The sequence below is a fragment of the Enhydra lutris genome, unplaced genomic scaffold (genome assembly GCF_002288905.1).
Source record: "Enhydra lutris kenyoni isolate GAN:26980312 unplaced genomic scaffold, ASM228890v2 scaffoldscaffold51, whole genome shotgun sequence".
Classification (NCBI taxonomy): Eukaryota; Metazoa; Chordata; class Mammalia; order Carnivora; family Mustelidae; genus Enhydra; species Enhydra lutris.
This window is the reverse complement of record NW_019154135.1, coordinates 9,978,715-9,999,273: the sequence shown is the minus strand read 5'-3', so window position 1 is coordinate 9,999,273 and position 20,559 is coordinate 9,978,715. Positions and strand designations below refer to the sequence as shown.

At 53.5% G+C, this 20,559-nt stretch overlaps 1 protein-coding gene across 5 annotated transcripts in view; it reads left to right on the top strand.

The window, feature by feature from the left end:
• The window catches only part of LOC111156986 (IKAROS family zinc finger 1), a 92,994-nt gene that overhangs the window by 48,863 nt on the left and 23,572 nt on the right, over positions 1-20,559 (top strand). For 3 of the 5 annotated variants that reach the window (XM_022518169.1, XM_022518168.1, XM_022518171.1), the window contains exon 4: positions 16,969-17,229. The exons of the other annotated variants lie outside the window; for them this stretch is intronic. In XM_022518169.1, coding sequence (XP_022373877.1) covers positions 16,969-17,229 — 261 coding nt within the window. The remainder of the gene's footprint in view (positions 1-16,968; positions 17,230-20,559) is intronic. 5 annotated transcript variants of the gene reach the window in all.

Genomic DNA, 20,559 nt, shown 5'->3' with positions numbered 1-20,559 from the left:
TAGAGGGCAGGCCTGGATGGACAAAGATGAACTAAGGGGTGAAGAGCACGGGTTCAAGTCCCTGTTTCACCCCGTCCCAGCAGGTGGCTTGGGGCAAAAGCTGACCTCTCCAGCCGTCTTTGCCTCCTTTGTCAGCTGGGGTCAGAGCGGCCTCACGGGGCTCCGTCAAGAATGGGGCGTTGGTGTATGGAAAGCATTTCCTGTGGTGGCTGGTGCCCAGTAGCCCCTCACAGGCCACGTGCGGCCAGCTGCTGCTGGGGCCGGGCGACCTTGACGCTGACCTTGCTTATTTGGCGTCACCTGGATTCTGGATGGAAGGAGGCGCGGCCTGCCCTGGTCCTTCTCCCGTGCTTCCCAGTAAACAGAGTTGAATCATAAAGCGACAGAGACTGGGGAAAAGGAAGAAAAGAACCTCCCTCATTTCAAAGAAACGGTGCTGAAGAGAAGGACAGGACTTTCTGAGCTTCTCGAGTCCTGAGAAGCCGCTGACATCTACCAGGAAAAAAAGCGTGATATTTGAAGGTTCTTCCCGAAAGATGTGCAGTCTTGACAGAGGTGCTGGGAAGTGGAGGATGTTGAGTCATGAGTGAGTCCCAGTCGGAGGCTGTGGGGCCCGCAGCAGAGGCTCTGGTCCAGCGGGCAGGCGGCTCTGCTCGGGGGGCTTCCTGCCCATCCACCCAGATGCGTGGGGACAGGACAGCCATTGGATTCCAGTGTCACCTGGGAGGGGATGGAGATTTGCTGAGGCTCTGAGGGGCTCTCAAGCCCCAGAGCCTCCGGGAGGGGGAAGGAGGCCGGGGGCAGGTCCTTCCCAAAGCCCCTTCCTTCCATCACCCCGTTCGGTGGTCCGAGCCCCAGCCCTGGAACCAGCACTCGTAATGAGATCCCGGAGCTTCCTCATGAGTGTTGACAAAACACCATATGCTTAGCAGTTGGGAAGCCAGAGCTAAGTTTGGAAATCACGAGAGAGAGCAAGAAGAGGAAGGGGGGGGGAGGGCTGGTTAAGGAATCCCTTAGGAGCATTTCGAGGTGAGCAGTTCATTAATGCTAGTTCCGAAGAGCTTGACGTAGCCAGGTGTCCCCGCAGCCTCGGTGTCAGCTGGGGACAGGGCGGTCCTGCCATCAGTCGCAGTTCCTTGCCAGTTGAGAAGGGGAGGAAGCAGGAGATGTGTGACTTCCCAGCAGTGGGGGCCGGAGTCTAGCGCCTGGGCTCCTGTCCGGGCTGGCTCCCTGGACTGGGGAGGGAAGGTGCCCCTAGGAATGCGGGGCTCATCTGGTGCTCAGAGCGAGGGCTCCCGCCTCCCTGTCCCGGCCGTCACGTTGCTGTCTCCGACCGTGAAAGGCACCGTGAGCGGCAGGCTCTCTAGCTTCGAGCCTCTCTTCCTGAGCTGCCCTTGGGAGACACCTGCACGGCAAGAGTGACCTCTGTGCCGTTTACACGTGGGCGCGCGTGCACACACACGCACGTGCGCCCTGGGACACGGGCCAGACGCACCCACCCCACCCGCACGCCTCCGCCCCTGCCGCTGCTCCCGCCCTCGGCCCCGTCTTCCTCTGCGCAAGAGGAAGGTGTCTTGCGCTTCCTGCTCTTTCCTGCCCACACCCCGAACCCCAGCTCCCAGCTGAGCTCCTGCCTGCCGCGTGTGCTTGTGGGGCAGGAGCAGGGAGAGTCGGGAAAGGCAGGAGTGAGGGCCTCGTGGCCCCTGCAGCCTGGGAAGGCAGCCGGAGGCCAGCTGTGGCCTCAGAGGACGGATGAACTCAGTGAACACTTCCCTCAAGGATCAGTGCCCATCCGAAGCCAGAGAACCTGCTCCGGCCCCTCTGGGCTCAGGGACCCGGGTGGGCGCCTGGGCTGCTCTTCCTGACCCTGCTCGGCCTTTGCTGAGTCACATTTTGCTTGGAATTCTGGCAGGGACTCCTCAGAGCTTCTGGAAGGGAGGGACAGCCGGGGAGCCACCCTCTGCGTGTCCTGGGGGAGATTACTTTATCTGTGGCCTCCCCGAAGCAGGGCCTGGGCTCCTGGAATCTTTGGGGCTTGACACGGTGCCAGCCGTGGGGAAGGGAGGGAATGGCCCAGAGCGTTTGCCCAGCCTGGACGGGAGCCGTGTCCGCTCCGCCCTGTCCCCGGAGGCTGGTGACAGAGCTGGTTTTGTCATTCTCGGCCCTTCCCCACTTTCCAGGACACCGTCTCCCGGGCCTCCCCATGCGTCTGCGGCCCCCACTCTCCAGAAGCGGCAGGTGGAACAACAGGTTGCAGTTCTTCCTTTCCTGTTCCGGCCGCATTTTGCCGCACTCCCTTGCCCCTGGCAGCAAGGGCTCCGCGGTTGCGGGAAAACCACATCTGAGGCAGGGGTGCAGCACCAACGGCCGCTGCTGCCTGGCTTCACGGCTGCCCGCGCTGCGGAGCCCGGGATGCTGGCGAGCGGCGGGTCCCACGTCCCCTCCTCAGGGTGTTGGGCGTGAGCCCTGCCCTGTGCGCAGGCGGAGCACAGCGCTGCCCTTGCAGGGGCTGATGGCAAAGTGGCCCTGCACTCGCAGCCACGGGCCACGGACACACCCGGGTGGCCACCCCTGCCCGTAGCCACCGTCACTTTGTAGAATGTCCCTCCTTTGCTGTTGGCACCTGTGTGCCCCGGCACGAATGCCCCTCCCTGGGACGAGATGTGGAAAGGAGGAGGACACGCACGCTGTCCCTTCTGCCCAGGGCTTCACCCCGGCTCGTCCGCCCCCCGCCCCCTGTCCCCGGCCGCCCGGGGCATTAACGGGACCTCGCCCTGTCTTGTCCGTTTCTCCAGCCAACTTCATTTCCTCCAGGCCTGATTCGGTGTCTGCAAACGTCCCTTCTCTCTTTTTAAAGCTTGAATTACTCTCTGTCCCTCTGTTTTTATTATCGATTTCAGTACCATTCCCCGTGTCCTCCCTCACACGCCTTCTTTAGATTTACAGAGCTGGGAGGCGCGTTTCCAACTGGCTACTTCCGTACGCTTGTCATCTGTAGTACAGGCAAATGTTACTTTACCCCCCGCCAAAAAAAAAGGTAATTTTTCATTAATAAAAAAAAAAAAAATGGAAGAGAAGAAGGACATTAAGAGTCAGAAACTGTGCCTCACCCTGTTCTTTAATCTGCAGGATGTCTCACCCCAAGTTGTGATGAACTGCGGCGGGGGGGTTACAGGTGGCCACGAATGACACCAAAGTGGTGACTTTCAAGGATAATCCCATAGGGGCGCCTGGGTGGCTCAGTGGTTAAAGCCTCTGCCTTCGGCTCAGGTCATGATCTCAGGGTCCTGGGATCGAGCCCCGCATCGGGCTCTCTGCTCTGCGGGGAGCCTGCTTCCTCCTCTCTCTCTGCCTGCCTCTCTGTCTACTTGTGCTCTCTGTCTGTCAAGGATAATCCCATAAATGGAATCATCATTTTTCTACCTGTTTTCTTACTTGTACCCTTCAGAAGGAAACCCTTCACTTACTGTCCTTCCCTTTCTAAATCCCCTCTCTAAATTTCCCTTTCTAAATAAAGTTCTGTGCCTCAGAACTTTTGCTCTGCCCCTTAGTTCACTGTGAGATGTGACAAGGGGACTAATAAAACAGACAAAAATAGGGTAGGTGCCCAGCTGCTGCCTCGAGAAAGGGAGGGTCGGAACCGGGTTGTCGTCTGTTCCCGGGGCTCTCGCTGAGCCCTGTGCCCTGTCTGCTCTGGAAGGCAGATCTGACAGCTGGAGTTTGAAGTAAAGCAAAGTTGACTTTAGCCATCTTTGTCAAAGTGCAACCAAAATTGTTGCACGTCCTTGGCGGGTTGCCTGAAACCCCATCAGCGTAAATCCCAAATGGAGGGGTGCGCCAAGCAGGAATATTCAGGGCCAAAGGGAAGCCTGCGTGGACCCAGGGGTCTTGGTGCCAACAGCAGTTTCCTCGAGGATGTGTCTTGGCTTGTCACAGCCCGTGATCCCACAAAGCATTCTCCCTGGTTTTTTTCCCCCCATTTAGAAAATCCAGTTAATGTTAGCGGTCTGTAGCTGAGCCCATAGGCCCTGAGGTCTTTGTTGACAGGGCGGGTGTTTATCTGTCTGTGCTTTTTCCATTAAGGAAAAAAAGTTTCAGCACACCAAGGGCCTGAGTCTTCACGTAACCTGACGACTGTTCGTTCTCACGTGGCGGGGGAGGAAACAGGCTCAGAGTGGGTGGCCCTGGGCCGCTCAGTCCACAGAGCTGGTGGGACGTGGAGCCGAGTGCCAAACACGCCTCGACCCAGACCTTGCCGCACCCTTCAGAAGCTGCCCCTGTCTTCCCGCGAGCGGACAAGACACAGGCCAGGGGACCCATTCAGACGGAAAGGCAGTCCGTGTGTGCTCAGCGTAGACGGACAGCAGTCAGGTCCCGCCCGAGTGGAAACCGGCAAGAGCGATTCTCCCCGTTCCTAACCGACCCACAAGCCCCCGTTTCTTGTAGCCTCAGTCTCTGCCAACAGAGGAAATTTGAGTCTTTCTGCTGCGTATTTTGCAACTCTGCGTTGGATGTGAATGAGCTTCTGAACACGTTCAGACCTGACAGGTGTCTTCGGAAAGTAGTAGGAAAGTTTGTAGACCCAGCAGTTCCATCCTGAGCACCTCACATGTTCTGGGTGATGCGCGGGAGGAGGGGAAGGGGGAAGAGGGAAGCCAGCACATGCAGCCCCTTCAGCTGAGCGCGGAATTGGGCTCTGGACCACATCCAGTCCAGAACTGGGCACGTGCTGCAACCATTCTGGGCTGGAGATGGCCCGAGAGAGAGCCGGCTTTGGGGTGGGCATCATGAGGATGGGAGAAGAGAGGAGGGATATGCAGCCCTGAGGAACGTGGGGATGGCCAGGGCTCCAGGAGGTGACCATGTTCCTATGGGGGCGGAGGCTTCATTAGGAAATAATGATCTGCACAGCTGAATGAAAGCTGGAGGGTATAAGGTGCCCTTGGTGAGTTTTCTTTTTCTTACATTCTTCCATAAAGCTCATGCACTTATTATCTGAGCCAGATGACCTGCTGAGAAGGTCACCGTCCTCGCAGACCAGTCCTGGAAGGACTGAGACCCAGGTCTTGTGGTCTGGGGCTCCCAGTAACAGTGCCGGCCAGTGGGAACTTTGGGAGTGGACATGGACTGAGGAAGACAGCCTTTGGCATGACCATCTTAGAGCAAGGGGCAAGACCAATGAAAGGTAGCCCAAAGGCAAGGCCCACAGGATGTGTCCCCACCAGTGTGCCGGGGGGCGGGGACGGCCAGGAAGCCCTGGCAGGATGTGGTGCAGGCCAAGGCAGCCTCGGCTGGGTGGCGGTGTTGGGGAGCAATGTGACTGGAAAGCAGGAAGCTTGAGAAGGTCTGTCGGGTCAGAAATTGGCTGTGGGAGAGTCCAGGGTGGAAGGGGACAGCCGTACAGGTTCGAGCTCCGGGAATCCAGACACAAGTGTCATTGGTGCCGGTAGGGTGGAGGAAGGACGGGTGGGTCTGCAGAAAGTTCTGGAGCTCAGATCTGGGTGATTCGGTTGGTGACAGAGCCCAGGTGAGCTCCCACAGCTGGAGGCCCTGGCATACGTCCGCTGCCTGTTTCTACAAACATTTTGTGCGCCCCTCGGTGTGTGGCATTCAGCTGGGGCCATGCAGAGTACTGGGCTGATGGAGACACCGTAACCTCCACACCAGGGCCCCCGGAGCCTGGAAAGGAGCTGGGGTGAGAAGCTCAGTGTGTCCTGGAAGGAGCAGCTTAGCACTGACTCAGTCCAGGTACGAGAGCTGACGCCAGCGCTCCCCGGCTCTGTGTCTGGGGGTCAGTCTCTAAACTTGAGGCTGGAGCAACAACACCTCCCGGGAAGGAGCCATCGGGAGACATTTGCTGGCACTGTCCTCCCCGGGCAATGTCGAGGATGGGTTAAGAGCAAATAGCCACCCCAGGAATGTGTAGGTTTGGGAGAATTCCGAGAGAAGCTGGATTTGCAGATTAACGATGCAGGTTAACGCGTTCCCTAGCAGGAGTGCAGGCACGGGGTTTGCGCTCTGGTGAGGGTCACCCGTCCCGTCCTTGGCCTTTCTTTACTGTCCCAATCAGGGGACCTTGTCACTGGCCTCTGGGCAGGGTTCGAGTGCCAGTCGTGAAATGCCAAATCTGTAAGCCTTGAAAGATCCCTGCAGACCATCCTTACAGGAGTTAACAGGACACTAATGATCTGACCAGGCCCAACAGGCTCGTGTGATCTGAAGACTGTGTATAAAAGTCAGAGCCCAGCGTATTTCTGACTTCTCCTAACCACGACTCTATACACGTTGACTCTCCCCAGAAAACCGTCAGTATCCTTCTTTGACTTGAAAGTGGAGCAGACTTCCTCCTCCTGTTTTGAGAGTCTCCGGTCTGTTTTCATGTCTCCCTAAGGGGACGACAGCGTGAGAGACTCACGTGCATGACCGAATGCAAACGGACAGGTGCGGTTTGTGGGCATGTCATCCTTTTTCCAGAGTGTTCTTCAAGGGGGCAGTCTGAATAGAACTCAGAATCTGAGCCGCTGACAGCATTTTCTTTGATGATGTTTGTGGCAATTTGGCCCACAAAAATTCCTACCCAATGAGCTAAATTTGTCCTTGAGAAGAAGAACGCATTTCATGGTGTTCAGGAAATTTAAGATACATTGAATCCTTTTCTCTCTGTGCCCTTTCGTAAAACCATGGCCTAAAGTTTGGGGTGGGATGGACTAAAGGACGGAACACAAGCATGAAAGCCCCTCATGGAAGCATCACTTCCCTGCTCCCACGGGGCGGCATCCAGCCCCAGCGAGAGAGGCTGCTTTGCCTTCAGTCTTGGGCTTACGGGCAGGATTGTGCTAAGGAACAGGGCAGGTCTGCACCTGCAAACCTCTCCTCACACGAGCATGAGGAAGGGTTCTGTGGCCCACCTGAGGGCTCACCAGAAGCAGGTGAGCAGCGTCAGATGGCGTGAGCCCTGGAGCAGAGGGCTCAGGGCGAGACGGGGGCTCGTGAGACACTGTGCAGGCTCACCCAGTGTCCCAGGGGACCCGCGTGAGCTGGGGCAGGGATAACCGCACGGAGGGCAGAGCCAGGGGCCACGCTTTCTAACTCACTGGCGGCTAAGTCCTCCCCTCTTGTGGGGCATCGCATCTCATCTCATCTGTTGGGAAGCGCATCGTGGCCCCCATGCGGGAGGGAGCGCGCGCACAGCCCCACTAACACCCACCTGATGCCTCTGAACCCCGGCTCCTCAGAGGTCCTTCCTGCACGGCGAGAGTGTGTGTTTGGAGCACTGACCATCAGGTTGAACCTGCCCATGCTAACCACCAGGAGGACAAATTCCAGAACTTTCTGGGAGCCCCAGTCTCCTCCCTGGTAAACTGGTGTTTGTTCCTGCCTCTGGGACCATGGAGAAGACTGAAGGCAGCTTATGGAAAGTTCTTCGCAGATACCTGGCATTTACAGACTCCCCGTGAATGCCTTCCATGAGACAAAAGTAGAAAAAAGGAGGACCAGACAGGAAGGACTGGACAGGGCCAGACAGAACCAGCCAGGACAGGACCAGATAGAATAGGATGGAATAGGACCAGACCGGATAGGATAAGACAGAACCGGACAGAGCTGGACAGGACAGGACCACAGAACTGGACAGGACAGAAGCAGACTGAACTGGACAGGATAGGACCAGACAGGACAGGACCAGATAGGACAGGACCAGACCAGATCAGACAGGACAGAAATAGACAGAACTGGACAGGACAGGACCAGATAGGTTGGGATGGCACAGGACTAGACAGAACTGGACAGGACGTGACAGGATAGGACAGGACCAGAAGGAACCAGACAGGACAGAAGTAGATGAAACTGGACAGAACAGAAGAGGGTGAGTTTCACGTTTTTCTGTTGGGCGTAAGTACCGTCCGTAAGAATGCCCTGTTCTTCTTCCAGTCTGAGAATTTGGTTGTGCATGAATGTGTGTGGGGACATAACGAAGACTGAATTCCCACCAGCGCAGCTTTCTTAAGGGAAAGTAGGACAACTCTGTAGCTATGGCCGAGTTTGGTTTTTTAAGCTTTTTGTCCATTCTAGGGAATCAAAGATGAAGGACAAAACTCAAAAAGTTTGAATTATAGTAGGCATGGAGTGGATCCTCTTGAGAACGATGAACACTTAATGTCTAATGAGGTACTCTGAGGGAGTTCTGTATTTCAGGGCTTGGATGACCCAAAGCCCTATATAAGTCTCTTTTCCACCATCAGACAGTCTGTAGATAGCGTATCTTTCGAGTCCCTTTGCTCCTATACCCGTAAGTTACTGGTGACTGTGAACACCTCTCACCACCATCACGGGACGCACAAGCTGTGGCCTGTGGAGCTGAGGGGACATCCAGGAAAACTGACCTTCCCATCCCATCTGAGCAGCATCTCAGGGCATGTGGTGGTATCTGATTAAAAATTTAATCAGAGTCTTAGATTGCATATTGTAATGCCCCCATTTTTAAAATTGCCCTTTCTCCCATCATCTGAGATGGGTGCACCCCCATGCACAGAGAGACTGGGGTTGGAAAAATTGGCCTGAAGGGTCAGAGCTCAGTGCAAAGCTCACTGTAAAACTGGCATCATTTCACAGGGTGGCTGCAGACACTGAGCACAGGTGCGCCTGGGCAAGCCGCCGCGGACCTGCCTGTTGGATGGGACGCAGGATAGTAACAGTCTCTGTTAGATTCAGACTGTCAAGGGAAGCATCAGTAAGGAAGACTGAGGGTTTGCCAGGAAATAATTAAGGTGGTCACTTCAAGGAAAAGCTTGGCCCAGTATCCCAATATTTTAGTAAATGTTTCCTGGGACAACAGGGAGGGTCTGTAGTCAGATAAGTCTGTCTCCTGCAAGACACCGTGCGGTCTTTCCTCTGCTAATCCAGCAGGTGACCCAGCAAGCTTAATCTAGCAGCTTTGCTGGGCTCACAGCTCCCGATAGACGTTGGGATGCCGCCATTGGAGAGAAAACTGCATGTATGTGTCCGCACGTGTCTGCACATGTGCTCCGTGTGTGCACGTGGGTGGTATCTGCTAACCCTTCAGACACAGACACACGGTGGGAAGCTCTGACCTATAAAAACAGAACAAGAACTTGAAGATTTGAGGCACTGATAACATTTATGAAAGCAGCTGATAAGGAATACCCACAGAAATTGATAGCTCTTTTTGAGGTAGGGGAAAACACTAATTTTCCCCCGCCCGATGTGTTGTGTGACATTTCTCATTTTCTATGAACACTTTCTAAGAAAAGTTGAAAAGATGAATGAAGGGCCTTTGCTATGCCCTTTTGCTATGTTCAGCCCAGCGAGAAACATACAGCTTTTGTGAAGATATGTGCTCTCCTGGACATGATGCTCAGGTCTGGGGTCAGTGTGTACTGATTCTGCTGAAAAGTTCCTCATGGTTTTAGTATGTGTTCCTGGTTGTAACCCCCAAGATGTGTAGCATAGTGGGTGTCGTAGATAATGTGCAGGAGCTCAGAAATCTGGAGTCACAGCCCTGTTTCTGAGCATCTCCAGGTTACCTTTCAGGTGCCTGTACGAAGGCTGACCATAGCAGATTAGTAGTTAACTAATGGTTTTGAGCAATAATACCTCCTTTATTAAAAAAGAATAACCTTTCTTTTAAATGCTTACTGTGTCTCATGAACATTATCAAAAGCCAGCTTTCTTTTCTCCTTCTTTATTGCAGTTGTATATGGGGCCGATGGCTTTAGGGATTTTCATGCACTAATTCCCAAATCTTTCTCTCGTAAGTATATGCCTTGCTTCCAGAAAACAGAAACATGTATTCATTTCATACTCAGTTTCCATCGTGCAAATATCGTAAATGCATGATTCTTCATCACCCACCTTCATACTTGTAACGCTCATCCCGTAAATAACGCTCATCCCGTTCATTACACATCTGTCATCTGGGGCATCACTGATACGAGAAGGTGCATATGTAACATTTCAGACCATTGGAAGATTAGACCATGGACCATGCCTTCTGGTGGAGTAATAGGGCAGAAGGAACACTAGAATTGTTACTCCACTAATGCTAGTCAACAGTTCTGCCATTAACGTGACGAGTATCTCCTTTCAAGTGAGTATGATGATAAAATGGCCAGACTTCCTGTCGCCATGAAAGAGCCCAACGTGTGTGCATGATGACTTCTACAAGTCTGTGGGAGGAAGAGACAGCCTCTCCCTCCGTTGCTCTGAACTATTAATTTCAGAACCGAGAAGAGAAACATCCCAGGGCTTTGGGGCCGTTAGTCTGCGGTGCGGAGCCTCGCTGCCCAAGCAGACACACTTAGCATTCTGTGTCCTCAGGACAGTCCTGCTCTGAGCTGTTAAACCAAAAGCAGATGTTAATTTCATTTTTAGGTATTGAGAGATGATAAAGCATAGATAGAACAGGGCAGCAACTTTGAGGGAGTATTTTAAGGAATGGAGTGTGCTTTTTAAAAATGCTTTAAAAATATTTAAAGTAGCCCAGGTTGGTCCCCTGCCCCCTTAGGAGCAAAGCCTTTGAAGCCTGCATTAGTAAATTCTCTCCTGTGGCAAAGCAACATCAGCCAACAGGGCGTGCTTGTTAATCCTGGAACTGTTACGGATCTAGGTGCAATCCGAAAGGTGTCAGTAATGGTAAAGGTAAGTTCCTGACATCCTGGTCATCAAAACTCTTTGCTATCTAAAGGATTTGGCAACAGCCCAGACTGGAAATGGACTGCTTTCCCAGGATATTAAAGTTATCGAGACTTTTCTCTTACTAATCCTCCTTCAATTCAACTTGAAAACAATAGCTTGGGTTTATTTTCAGGAGATACGGATGTATGTATATGTGTTTCTGCATGTGTATAGAGAGGTGTGTGCACTCCTATGATGATAGCGGACAAGGAGGCCTTAGGATCCTACAGAGAAGTCACGTTAATGTTGAGATGAACAGTCACATTGCTGAAATGTCCAGACGTCAAATGCACTTAAGAGTAAGAAAATACTTCCTGAGACGGTTTCACTAAATCTGAGGGAGGTTCCGGGGCGAGCATGTTGGGAAGTGCTCGTGGAAAGATCCATGCCGTTTGGAGATTTCATAAGGTAGATGATGCACGTTTTGATATATGCTTGTCTATATACTTATGCAAATGAATCACAAGGTACTTGTAGCTCTCTCTTTCCTCCCCGCCCCATATCACGTCCTCAGACTGTAAACTTCCTCCCCGTCCCACGCGCAGGTGGCGGAAGACCTGAGGACTTCCCCACCCCGACAGCAACCCAGCTGTCCTGGGCCAACATCGCCACCTGGTGGGCAAGGTGGAGAATGCCTCTGTTTGCCCTGCCTCGCCTCTTTGTTTTCTTTCTTGAAAATTAAAACTATAACCCGTTGGACCCCCCCCCCCACTACCTTCTCTATCCCAGTTTGTGTTCCCAGTTACCTGAGGAAGATGTAAATGTGCTTGTAAATCATTTCACTGTCAGACTTCTCTTTTCTGTCCCTGACTTCATTTCATTTAAAGGCCTAAAGTATCAAATAAGGATAAATTGTGCATCTTGACAAGAAAAATACCACTACATTTTACTGGGGTTTGGGGGGAGGTGGTGGTGTTGTTGGCTGTGGAGCCCAACACGGGTCTTGAACTCATGACCTTGAGACCACGATATGAGCCGAAACCAAGAGTCGGACACCTAATGGACTGAGCCGCCCAAGTGCTCCAAAACCCCTATATTTTAAATGATAAAAGTTATAATAAGTGGTTTTCTTAGCTTAAAAATCCTTAAACGTTCTCCTAAATCTCTTTTAGAGTCCGCATCAAAAAAAAAATACGTATTTCCTCTTCGTCTCAAATTTTAATTACGCTCATTCAAGATCTCTTGTAAATATTTTTACTCCCTTTGCATTTTGCTTGCTAGTCACAGGTGGCTAGTCACAGTCCCATTTTGTTGTTGTTGTTGTTCATTTAAAATACGGAGTGCTTGAGGCTCACGTGGCCTAAATTCAGACCAAGGGACGATTTCGGAATCTCTTCTCCGTGGAAAAGCCCAGTCTGCGGACCGAACATTTACCTTACCAGTAAATAGAAAGACACATTCCAGAAGGGCAAGGAAAACAGGGAGGAATCACAACCCATTTGTCGGGTGAGGGCTGGCAGGGCACATTTTATCTGTGCATTAAAATGTTTTAATCATTCATGAGTCCGTGCAAGCTTGGCAGTCGGAGAGCCCTCCTGGCCCCATTGACTCAGGTCCCTGGATTCTGCAGACCGTCTAGTGCTCAACTTGTGTACGAGCTGACGTCCACCCAGCCTTAAGGGTCTGGGGTCTGCCTTCGGTCTGCTGCATTACTAATAACATAGACGGTCTCTAAGTTACGTAATGATATTTCAATTTTTCCTAATGTAAGAAGGAAAGTAGCTTTGGACTCAAGATTTGAAGACATCTGCTCTTAATAGAGGCCACGTTTATTGAATAATAAAATCGGGCCCCTGTCCACGCGTTCTCGGGAACCAGCGGAAGAGCCGCAGGGGTAGGCCTGAGCCGGCGCGCTCTGGGGTAGAGACGTGCGTGAGTCTCACCTCGTGTTCTGCATTTAATCAGTTCAATCCAGGGCGGCACTGAGTTCGACATTTTACTAAGTAGTGGGGGGATGGAGTTGCAAAATATTTATGAGTGTAATCCCCACGCTGAGGGAGAGCCTAGCATTTCACAGACAGCATCGCATGCCTGAGCCATTCTGGCTCGGACACAGAGGGCCAGGTGAGGGGTTCAGGAGTCCAGGGAAAGGAGAGCATGTCAGCACGAACCCGGTTAGCTCAGAGACAGTGTCCAAGGGGCAGACCAAACAACCATAAACACAAACAAGGGGAGACCGTCTGTCTCATGGAAGGGACTGGAAGGAGACCAATTCTGAAGGACAGGGGACTCGTCCTATTCCATTTGACTCTTCTCAAGGGACCAGAGTAGGAGCCTTGCCTCCTCCTTGGCTGGGCTCCTGGCCAGCAGGCGGACAGCTTAAGTCAACGCCGGTCATCTGTCCTGAACTCTTCACTTATTGAAGCAACTGCCGGTGCCTTTGACTTCCGCGGGTTGTGGAATTCAACATAACCCAGTGGTCGGACGGGCCTCCCAAGTCCTCCGTCACATGTGTACATGGACATGTGGAGGGTGAACCGCCCAGGTGCCCACTCTGCTCCATGAGCGAGAGGCCGCCTGCCCGGCCACAGAAGGAGCCCCCCACCCAGGCACCCCCGGACCCCCTCTGCTGGGCCCACACCACCCAGACCGCCTGCTCTCCTGTTCAGCCTCAGTCTCCCTGCCCGCGAGTTGTTCGTCTGAGCTGGTCCAGCCCCATGGAAGCCCCCAGTGTGCTCAGCCCCCACTGACTTCCTTCCTTCTGACCGGTTCAGGCTGGGCTCATCCTTTTAAAGGAGGCACACACAGGGCCAGGCCCCAGGGCTAGCGGCTTGTATCCCCCCGTGCAGGATCCTAAGACTGCATCTTCTGCATCTTCTGCTTCTCCTTTTTCCAGCCACATCACTAACTGAGCCATGACCCCCAAAACCTTGTTCACACATAGATAAGCAGGGCCGACACCTCCCCCATCCTGAGTTTGTGGGTTTTTTTAAAGGCATGTTTTAATTTAAGGGGACTGGACGTTTGTGTCCACTAGATCACAATTTTGAGACCGGCGTTCGTGACTTATTAGGATACGTTTGTGTCCTGAAACCTTGTTGCCTGTGTTCTCCTCTTAGCAGAGGGGACACCCCGTTGTCATGGACACCCCCCTCGGACAGCATCTTCCGTGTGGCCAGCACCCCTCTGCATTTGTCCGCAGAGACAGGAATGCTGGGGATTCTCCCTCTCCCTCTGCCCCTCACCCCACTCTCTCTCAAATAAATAAATCTTTTAAAAAAGAAAAGAAAAGCTAAGCTGAGAATATTGAGCTGAGAATATTTCTGCCCATATTGAGAGAGCTGTCGCCAGTGCTTGACTCTGGCGTGCCCATGGGGACGGTGCTGCCCACTGGGATCCCGGGCCCCTCCCTGTCATCCTTTTCCCCTCGGTCCCTACAGACCTCCCCTGCCCTAACATGGCCTGGAATCTGTCCCCAAAGTGCGAGCAAGCTCTCAGCCCTCCGTCTCTCGGGGTCCGCTCCTGCTCCGACCTGGAGCCGTGGGCGGAGGCTGCTTCCAGGGGCCCCATTGCACTCCCGCCAGTCGTGGTCCCCTGACCCACCCCCGTGACTGGGGTGTTCTCTGCGCTCTCTCCTTCAGAGACCCGCCGCTCACGGCTCCCTGAATTCCAGTTCGTGAGGTTTGCCTCCTCCGGCACCAAGCAGATTGACCTCAGTCCACACCTGGGCCCTGCAGAGTCGCAGGTCCCTCCTCCTAGGCTCTCGTGCCTTTTGACCCGTTTTCATTCTGGCAACAGTTCTCGACTATCGCCTGGCATCATAGCAATGAGAAAGTCGGAGTATGATGGGAATCAGGTCTGGTTTGAGGGCTTCTGTCATACATAAGGGGACACCGTGCTGTGCGCCCCCCCCAGGCCACCCTCGCCTCCTTTCTTTTCTGATGCAGCGTGGCCCCCCTGCTGGTGGCCTGCTGTGGCTCCTGTCACCCTTAAAGTCGCCCTGCTGCTTTCCCACCCTCCTGCCCGTCACCAGGCAGGGGCCACACTGTCCCCAGCAGTGCACAGCCACACAGCACACGGCAGGGTCACAGCCATACCCACCTGCCTTATCCCTGTGGTGGTTTCAGGCAAGGGTCCGTTCTCTCCATGTCCCCATACCTCTCTAGCCGCAGGTGCGCGGACCTACACCTGTATCTCCGCGCCACTGGCTGAAGAACCTCTCACACCCACAATCATGGGCCCCGCCTGCTCTCCCATCCCCCGGTCTTGTTTGATAAAAGAAACAAGCCACCAACCAGATGATTACAAATAATCCAGCTGAAGGCATTCAGAAGCCTTTGCAACTGGACGGTCCTGTTTCCAGAGCATTCTAGTGCAGAGCCCCATGCTAAGGAGACCCTGGAGAATGAGCTTGCCCCTGGAGAGGGACCTAGGAATATGGACTCCAGAGAGCTCCGAGGTCAGAAAGCCTGATGGCACCCCCACCGCCTGGCCTGTCTCGGGTCCTGTACTCCCCGTGTCACTGGGACCTGGTCCCTTTCTCTGGAAGCCGGGAGAGATCAGGCCCCTCTGGGGTGCTCTGGGGGGTCCGATCTTCGGGACCTACCAGGAAAGTACAGGTGGGGACTCCTTCTTTCTGGATGTAACACTGGGATCTGATGAGGGGAGATACTCCGTCCTGGGCTCTGGCCCGTGTGCCAACTCACCGTCCCATTTACTTATGTGTCTCCCTGGAGAGCTAAAGGAAAATCTTGGCCGTCCAGCAGCTAGGAATGTGGGCGCTGGGGCCAGGCTGCCCGCGAGACCTCCCAGGTCTGCCCTTGCCGGATGTGTGACCTTCTCGTGTGGCTCAACCTCTCTGTGCCCGAGCTTCCACCGGGACGCGAGATGACAGCGTGACACCCCTCTGCGGGTCCCCATGAGAGCTAAGTGCCCCATGGCAAGTAAAGTGCCGTGTGTCTGGCACAGACTTCGTGTTTCAGATGTCACTGGGGTGGTGGCCCCCTCCCCACATGGCCCACCTAGTGCCCGTCCTAAGCTGACTCCTCATCCACCTTTCACTGTGTCCCCACAGCGCCCCTGGTTGGCTACAGCGGCTCCTTCCGGCCTTGACAGGTGTGAAAACCAAAACCAGGGAAGGTGTGTGACTTGCCCCCGAGATCTCAGTGCTCCGAGCGAGCGGAGTGGACATTCCCAGGCACGAATGTCGGCTTCAGAGTCTGGACTCTTGACTTAAAATCAAAGCATTGCATAAAGGAGGGTTACTAACTAGGTTGATTATTTAAAACCGTGGTCTCAGACATGCCCCTATGTCGGAATCCCCAGGAGGGAGGCTCGTGACAACACAGGGCACTGGGCCCACCCCCAGAGCTTCCAGCTCGGCGCATCCGGGGCTGCCCAGAGAATTTGCTCCTCTAACAAGTTCTCAGTTGATGCTGACGCTGCTGGTCCACGGACCAAGCCTGGAGACCCACAGATTCCAAATGTCGATCAGAGATCTCGTAGTCCCCATTACTGTCTAGGTCACTGTGTCTTGTACTCGGCAAAATTTACCTCCCTGTTCTCCTTAATCTATAGAGGCCATAGGAGAAGTGCTGGCGCTCGGGGTCGTTGTCGTCTCTCTGGTTATGGGGTGGGACTCATCAGTTCATCACCAGGCTGTGTTTCAGAAGGACGCGCATGAAATGTCTCTGATTCTCCTTACCAGCAAAGCTCTGCAAATGGCACCCGTCACTGCCCTCGATATGACTTTAATGGAATCAGGAATGCAGAGCCAGCAGGAGTCGGTGTGCTCCTTAATGCCAGCCCTCGGCCCTCGCGCATGGGGCAGGCCGCTTGAGACACTAACGAGATCTGTCACCTCCACAGACGCTGCCATCCACCCTTCAGCAGCTCGAAATCCTGTAGGAAATTGTGGCTCCACTCCGGGGCACGCTCTGTTATCGTGGGTGCTAAAAAAGGAGATAGGAGGATCGTGTACCAAAGAAACAAACCATCAGAACTCCTGCGGAAACCCTTCAGGAGTCCGTGGCCAGAAACGGGAGCGTAAGCTCTTGCTGAGTTTGTCCCAGAGTGTATTAACGCATGAAACAGGGAAAGGTCGCCTGACGAGGAGGAGAAGCTTTTCAGGCTTGACGATCACTTAGGAGGGAGGTGGCCCCAGGCAGGGGCACCTCTCGCGGTCGGTACCCACCTGCCAAGAACCCAGCTCGGGGCCGCCGTCCCGGTCCGCAAGCCGCTGAGTACCTTCTCCGCTTCGATGTGCTGTCTTTTTGCTGCTGTGTTGTTCTGTTTTTTTGCGATGACACTGAGTGGCCCCTGTATTGTGTCTTTCAGCCAGTAATGTTAAAGTAGAGGCTCAGAGTGATGAAGAGAATGCGCGTGCCTGTGAGCTGAATGGGGAAGAATGTGCGGAGGATTTACGAGTGCTTGATGCCGCGGGAGAGAAAATGAATGGCTCCCACGGTGGCCAAGGCAGCAGAGCTTTGTCGGGAGCTGGAGGCATTCGACTTCCTAACGGCAAACTAAAGTGTGATGTCTGTGGGATAATTTGCATCGGCCCCAATGTGCTCATGGTCCACAAGCGAAGCCACACTGGTAAGGCCTGGCGCATTTCCTCCTTTGGTGGCCTGGAAAGGTCCTCGGGTGCAGAGAAAGACAGCGATGCCCTGTCTCTCCGCACTGGTTCCAAGTCGTAGCACAGGTAGCCTTGTTCTTAAGGAGCGGCAGCGAGAGGGACTTTAAACACGCACCTGTTCAAACCTAGACTTAAAGCCATTGGATGGGGAACATTCACAGCCTCCCCAGTGCTATCAAGGGTCCGGGATCTCGCCGCCCACTAACGAACGGCAGCTGTGCCGTTAGTGTCCCTGTAACCTCCCCCTCCCCCCAAAAATCAACAACAAGACGAAACCAAACAAGGAGAGAGGGAGCTGCTCACGTGCGCTCCTCCAGGTTTCCCCCGAGAAACTGGGAGTAAAATGTGCCTTTTTGAAATCCAGGCTCCCAGAGCTCAGTTTTTAGAAACGTGAGTGAACCATGGAAAAGTCCCACATGTCCCCAAGTCCAGCTCAGTTTCCCGGCGGTGTCCCTGCCAACAGGTGAGCCTCAGGACAAGATTGCTGATTGCCGCTGAGTGTCCACCTCCCACGGGGACAGAATCTCCCATCCGAGCCTCTGTCTGTTGGAGGGTCTGGAAGCCTCAGAGAAGGAGGTTTCCTGTGTCCAAACAGGAAGGGACAAGGACAGTGTAGCGTCCCACGGCTGTGCCCAAGCTCATGGGGAGGTGGGGGGGATAGTTCTGCCCCTTCTTGTGCTTGGCCGTGGCAGACGATCGGTCCCATACCTTCCCACCAGGACTGGGGAGTCACCTCGAATGGCCTCAGACAGTCTTCAAGACATGAATGGGGCCACGTGCTACCTTTAGCTGTATGCAGGAGGTGTCCCCCGCATTGAAGAGAACTTCACTCTTTTCCCCTGAAGGTGTGCAAAACGCAATAAAGTCACCATCTCTAGTGGTCACTGAAAGTGTAAACATAAAACGGAGGAAACCTGAGTCTTGGCTACCTAGGGGCTGCCTTCGGTGGGTCACCACGACGTCCGCTGCTGCCACCACTGTCTGCAAGGGGATTAAAAAAAAAAAAAAAAGGGCTGAAATCGTTACTCTGGGGGCACAGCAGATTTTAAAGATAACTTAAGGAAGTAGGAAAAAGACTTGAAAATCACAGCCTTGTGAGTGTCTTCCCCAGGGCCAGATAAATCCATGACTATCAGAAATTAAGCAGGAATGCAGGAAAACCTTTGAGCGGAACAGCTGTCTTGTCAGGACACACAGGCCTTGGTGGAGCTGTGACTTTCCCATCTGAATCGTGACAGTCTCCAAAATGATGTCTTCCACTTGTAAGACATCTGGAGAATCCTAAAACCCGTTTACTTTCGGAAAACGTGCGTTTTCAGTAAAAACGTAACTTCTAAAATTAAGCAAACTTTGCTTTTCCTAATGCGTCCCTTCATCTTCCAATTATCCCGTGAAACAGACCCTTCATAGGGAGGCCTACGTCAAGCTTGTGTGAGAGTAGTCAGGCCCTCCCCTTTTGTAATGACTTGGAAATTAAAGCGAAGGTAAGTTACTTCGTGATAGACACGTAACAGAACACGCCGGGACCCGTGTTAATACATTCCTGATGGAGGAAGAGACCTCACAAATGAATGACTTTCCCTGCTAATTCATGTAAAGCCCGACTGTACTGTGAAAATTCGCTTAAATAAATATTTGATAAATGAATCAAATCCTGGCATGCTAAATCGCCAAACATGACGACTGCCTGCCCCAATCAAAAGAATAATTGCATTTAATGAATAAACCTTCCAGGTGCAGATATGCAGAGTAGCCCGGCCACGTGCTGCTCTCTTCGCCCCACAAACGGCGGCCAAGTGCCAAGCACGGAGCCGATTCCTGCCCTTGTAGGACAAGCACAGTCCGGAAATAGGAACAGCAGACTGTTAATGTCACAGCTCCTGGTCTGGCTTTTATTAAAACAAACCAACAAGCCCCGAAACAATGAGCTCATGGATGGTCTTCATGATGTGTCCCCACTGGCATAAACGCGGACGGCGGCAGGCGGATCCAAGCCAGGCTGGAATAAGTAGATGACGCCAGGGACGTTTCCGTTCCATCTCTCTGGGATCTGAAGCAGAGTATGTTAGAAAAGGCATGCTTTGCTACCCATCCGTCCCCACCCCGAATTCTCTGAGTTTCCAGTGTTTCTAGAGCAGTTTCTTCTCACGCTCGAAGGCCATATAAATCATGCCGGGCTTCCCTCCCTGGTACCCGATGGCTCCCAGGGGCAGGCTCCCCTCTTCCCTCTGCCCAGAGCCCAACTGGGGAAGGTGCGCTGGGCTCCACCCGCTGACCTGTGTGCGGATCCCACTACTTCCATCCCAAGTTTTGCCGCTCAGTTTCACTTTTTTTTTTTTTAACTCAAGTGTAATAGCACTGCCTTCCCCACCAACACCTCGGGGTTGATGTGAGAATCACAGGGGAGAGTGGTACGAAAGAGCCACACAGTGCAGGGGAAACCCCGCCACGCAAATATGCAGCAGTGTCGTCCTAAGTGATGGGACTGTGAATGATCACGATCAAGAAACGTGTCTGAATTATGGTGACTCTGGTCAGACTCAGGCTTCCCCCTGTTCCCATCATCACCAGCATCAGAGAGCAGTCAGCTCCGAGGTGTGGCTGGCATGGGCCCAAGTTCATTCTGCCAGCTCAGGTATATATTCTGTAATCTACCTTCTTCTGATATCCTCCCTTAAGTTCTACGATGGAGACATCCAAGGGGCTCAGACCTTCTTACAGAGGGTCCCTGGCACGGGCACCTGTAGACCCTGAGAGTAAAAACTCAATGTTGACTTAATGAGGATGATGAAGCCTTCATCCCACCAAGGAAAAGAAATCCAGCCTTGGGGAGCTTGCTGTCACTTAGCCACAAGAAGCAAGCTAGGGACCAGAGGAGGGAAGCAGTTGATGCTGGAGCCTCAGCTCCAGGGGAGCAAAGGTAACGGGGGCTGTGTTCTGTCCCCTGCAGCGGGGCCATGCCCCCTGTTCTGCTGACACCTCCAGAGGGAACCTACCTCGAGCTGAGCCCCAGGTTGTCACTTTGGAGAACGCCGTCTTCGGGAGTCTCCATGTCCCATGTTACATATTCGTGCCAGCAGAGGCAATCAGAAACAAATAGATTTCCAGGAAAGCTTGCCCGCAGGATTAAGACACCAGGCACAGCAAGATGCACGAGAACTGTTGACTCAAATTAGAAGACAGATTTCACTCTCAAAGCAACAGCCGCCTTGCTTTCCTCCTCGCTCTCTCTCACGGGCAGGGGGCATGGCTTGACTCTGCAGTCCCTCCTGGGTCCCGGGCTGCAGCTC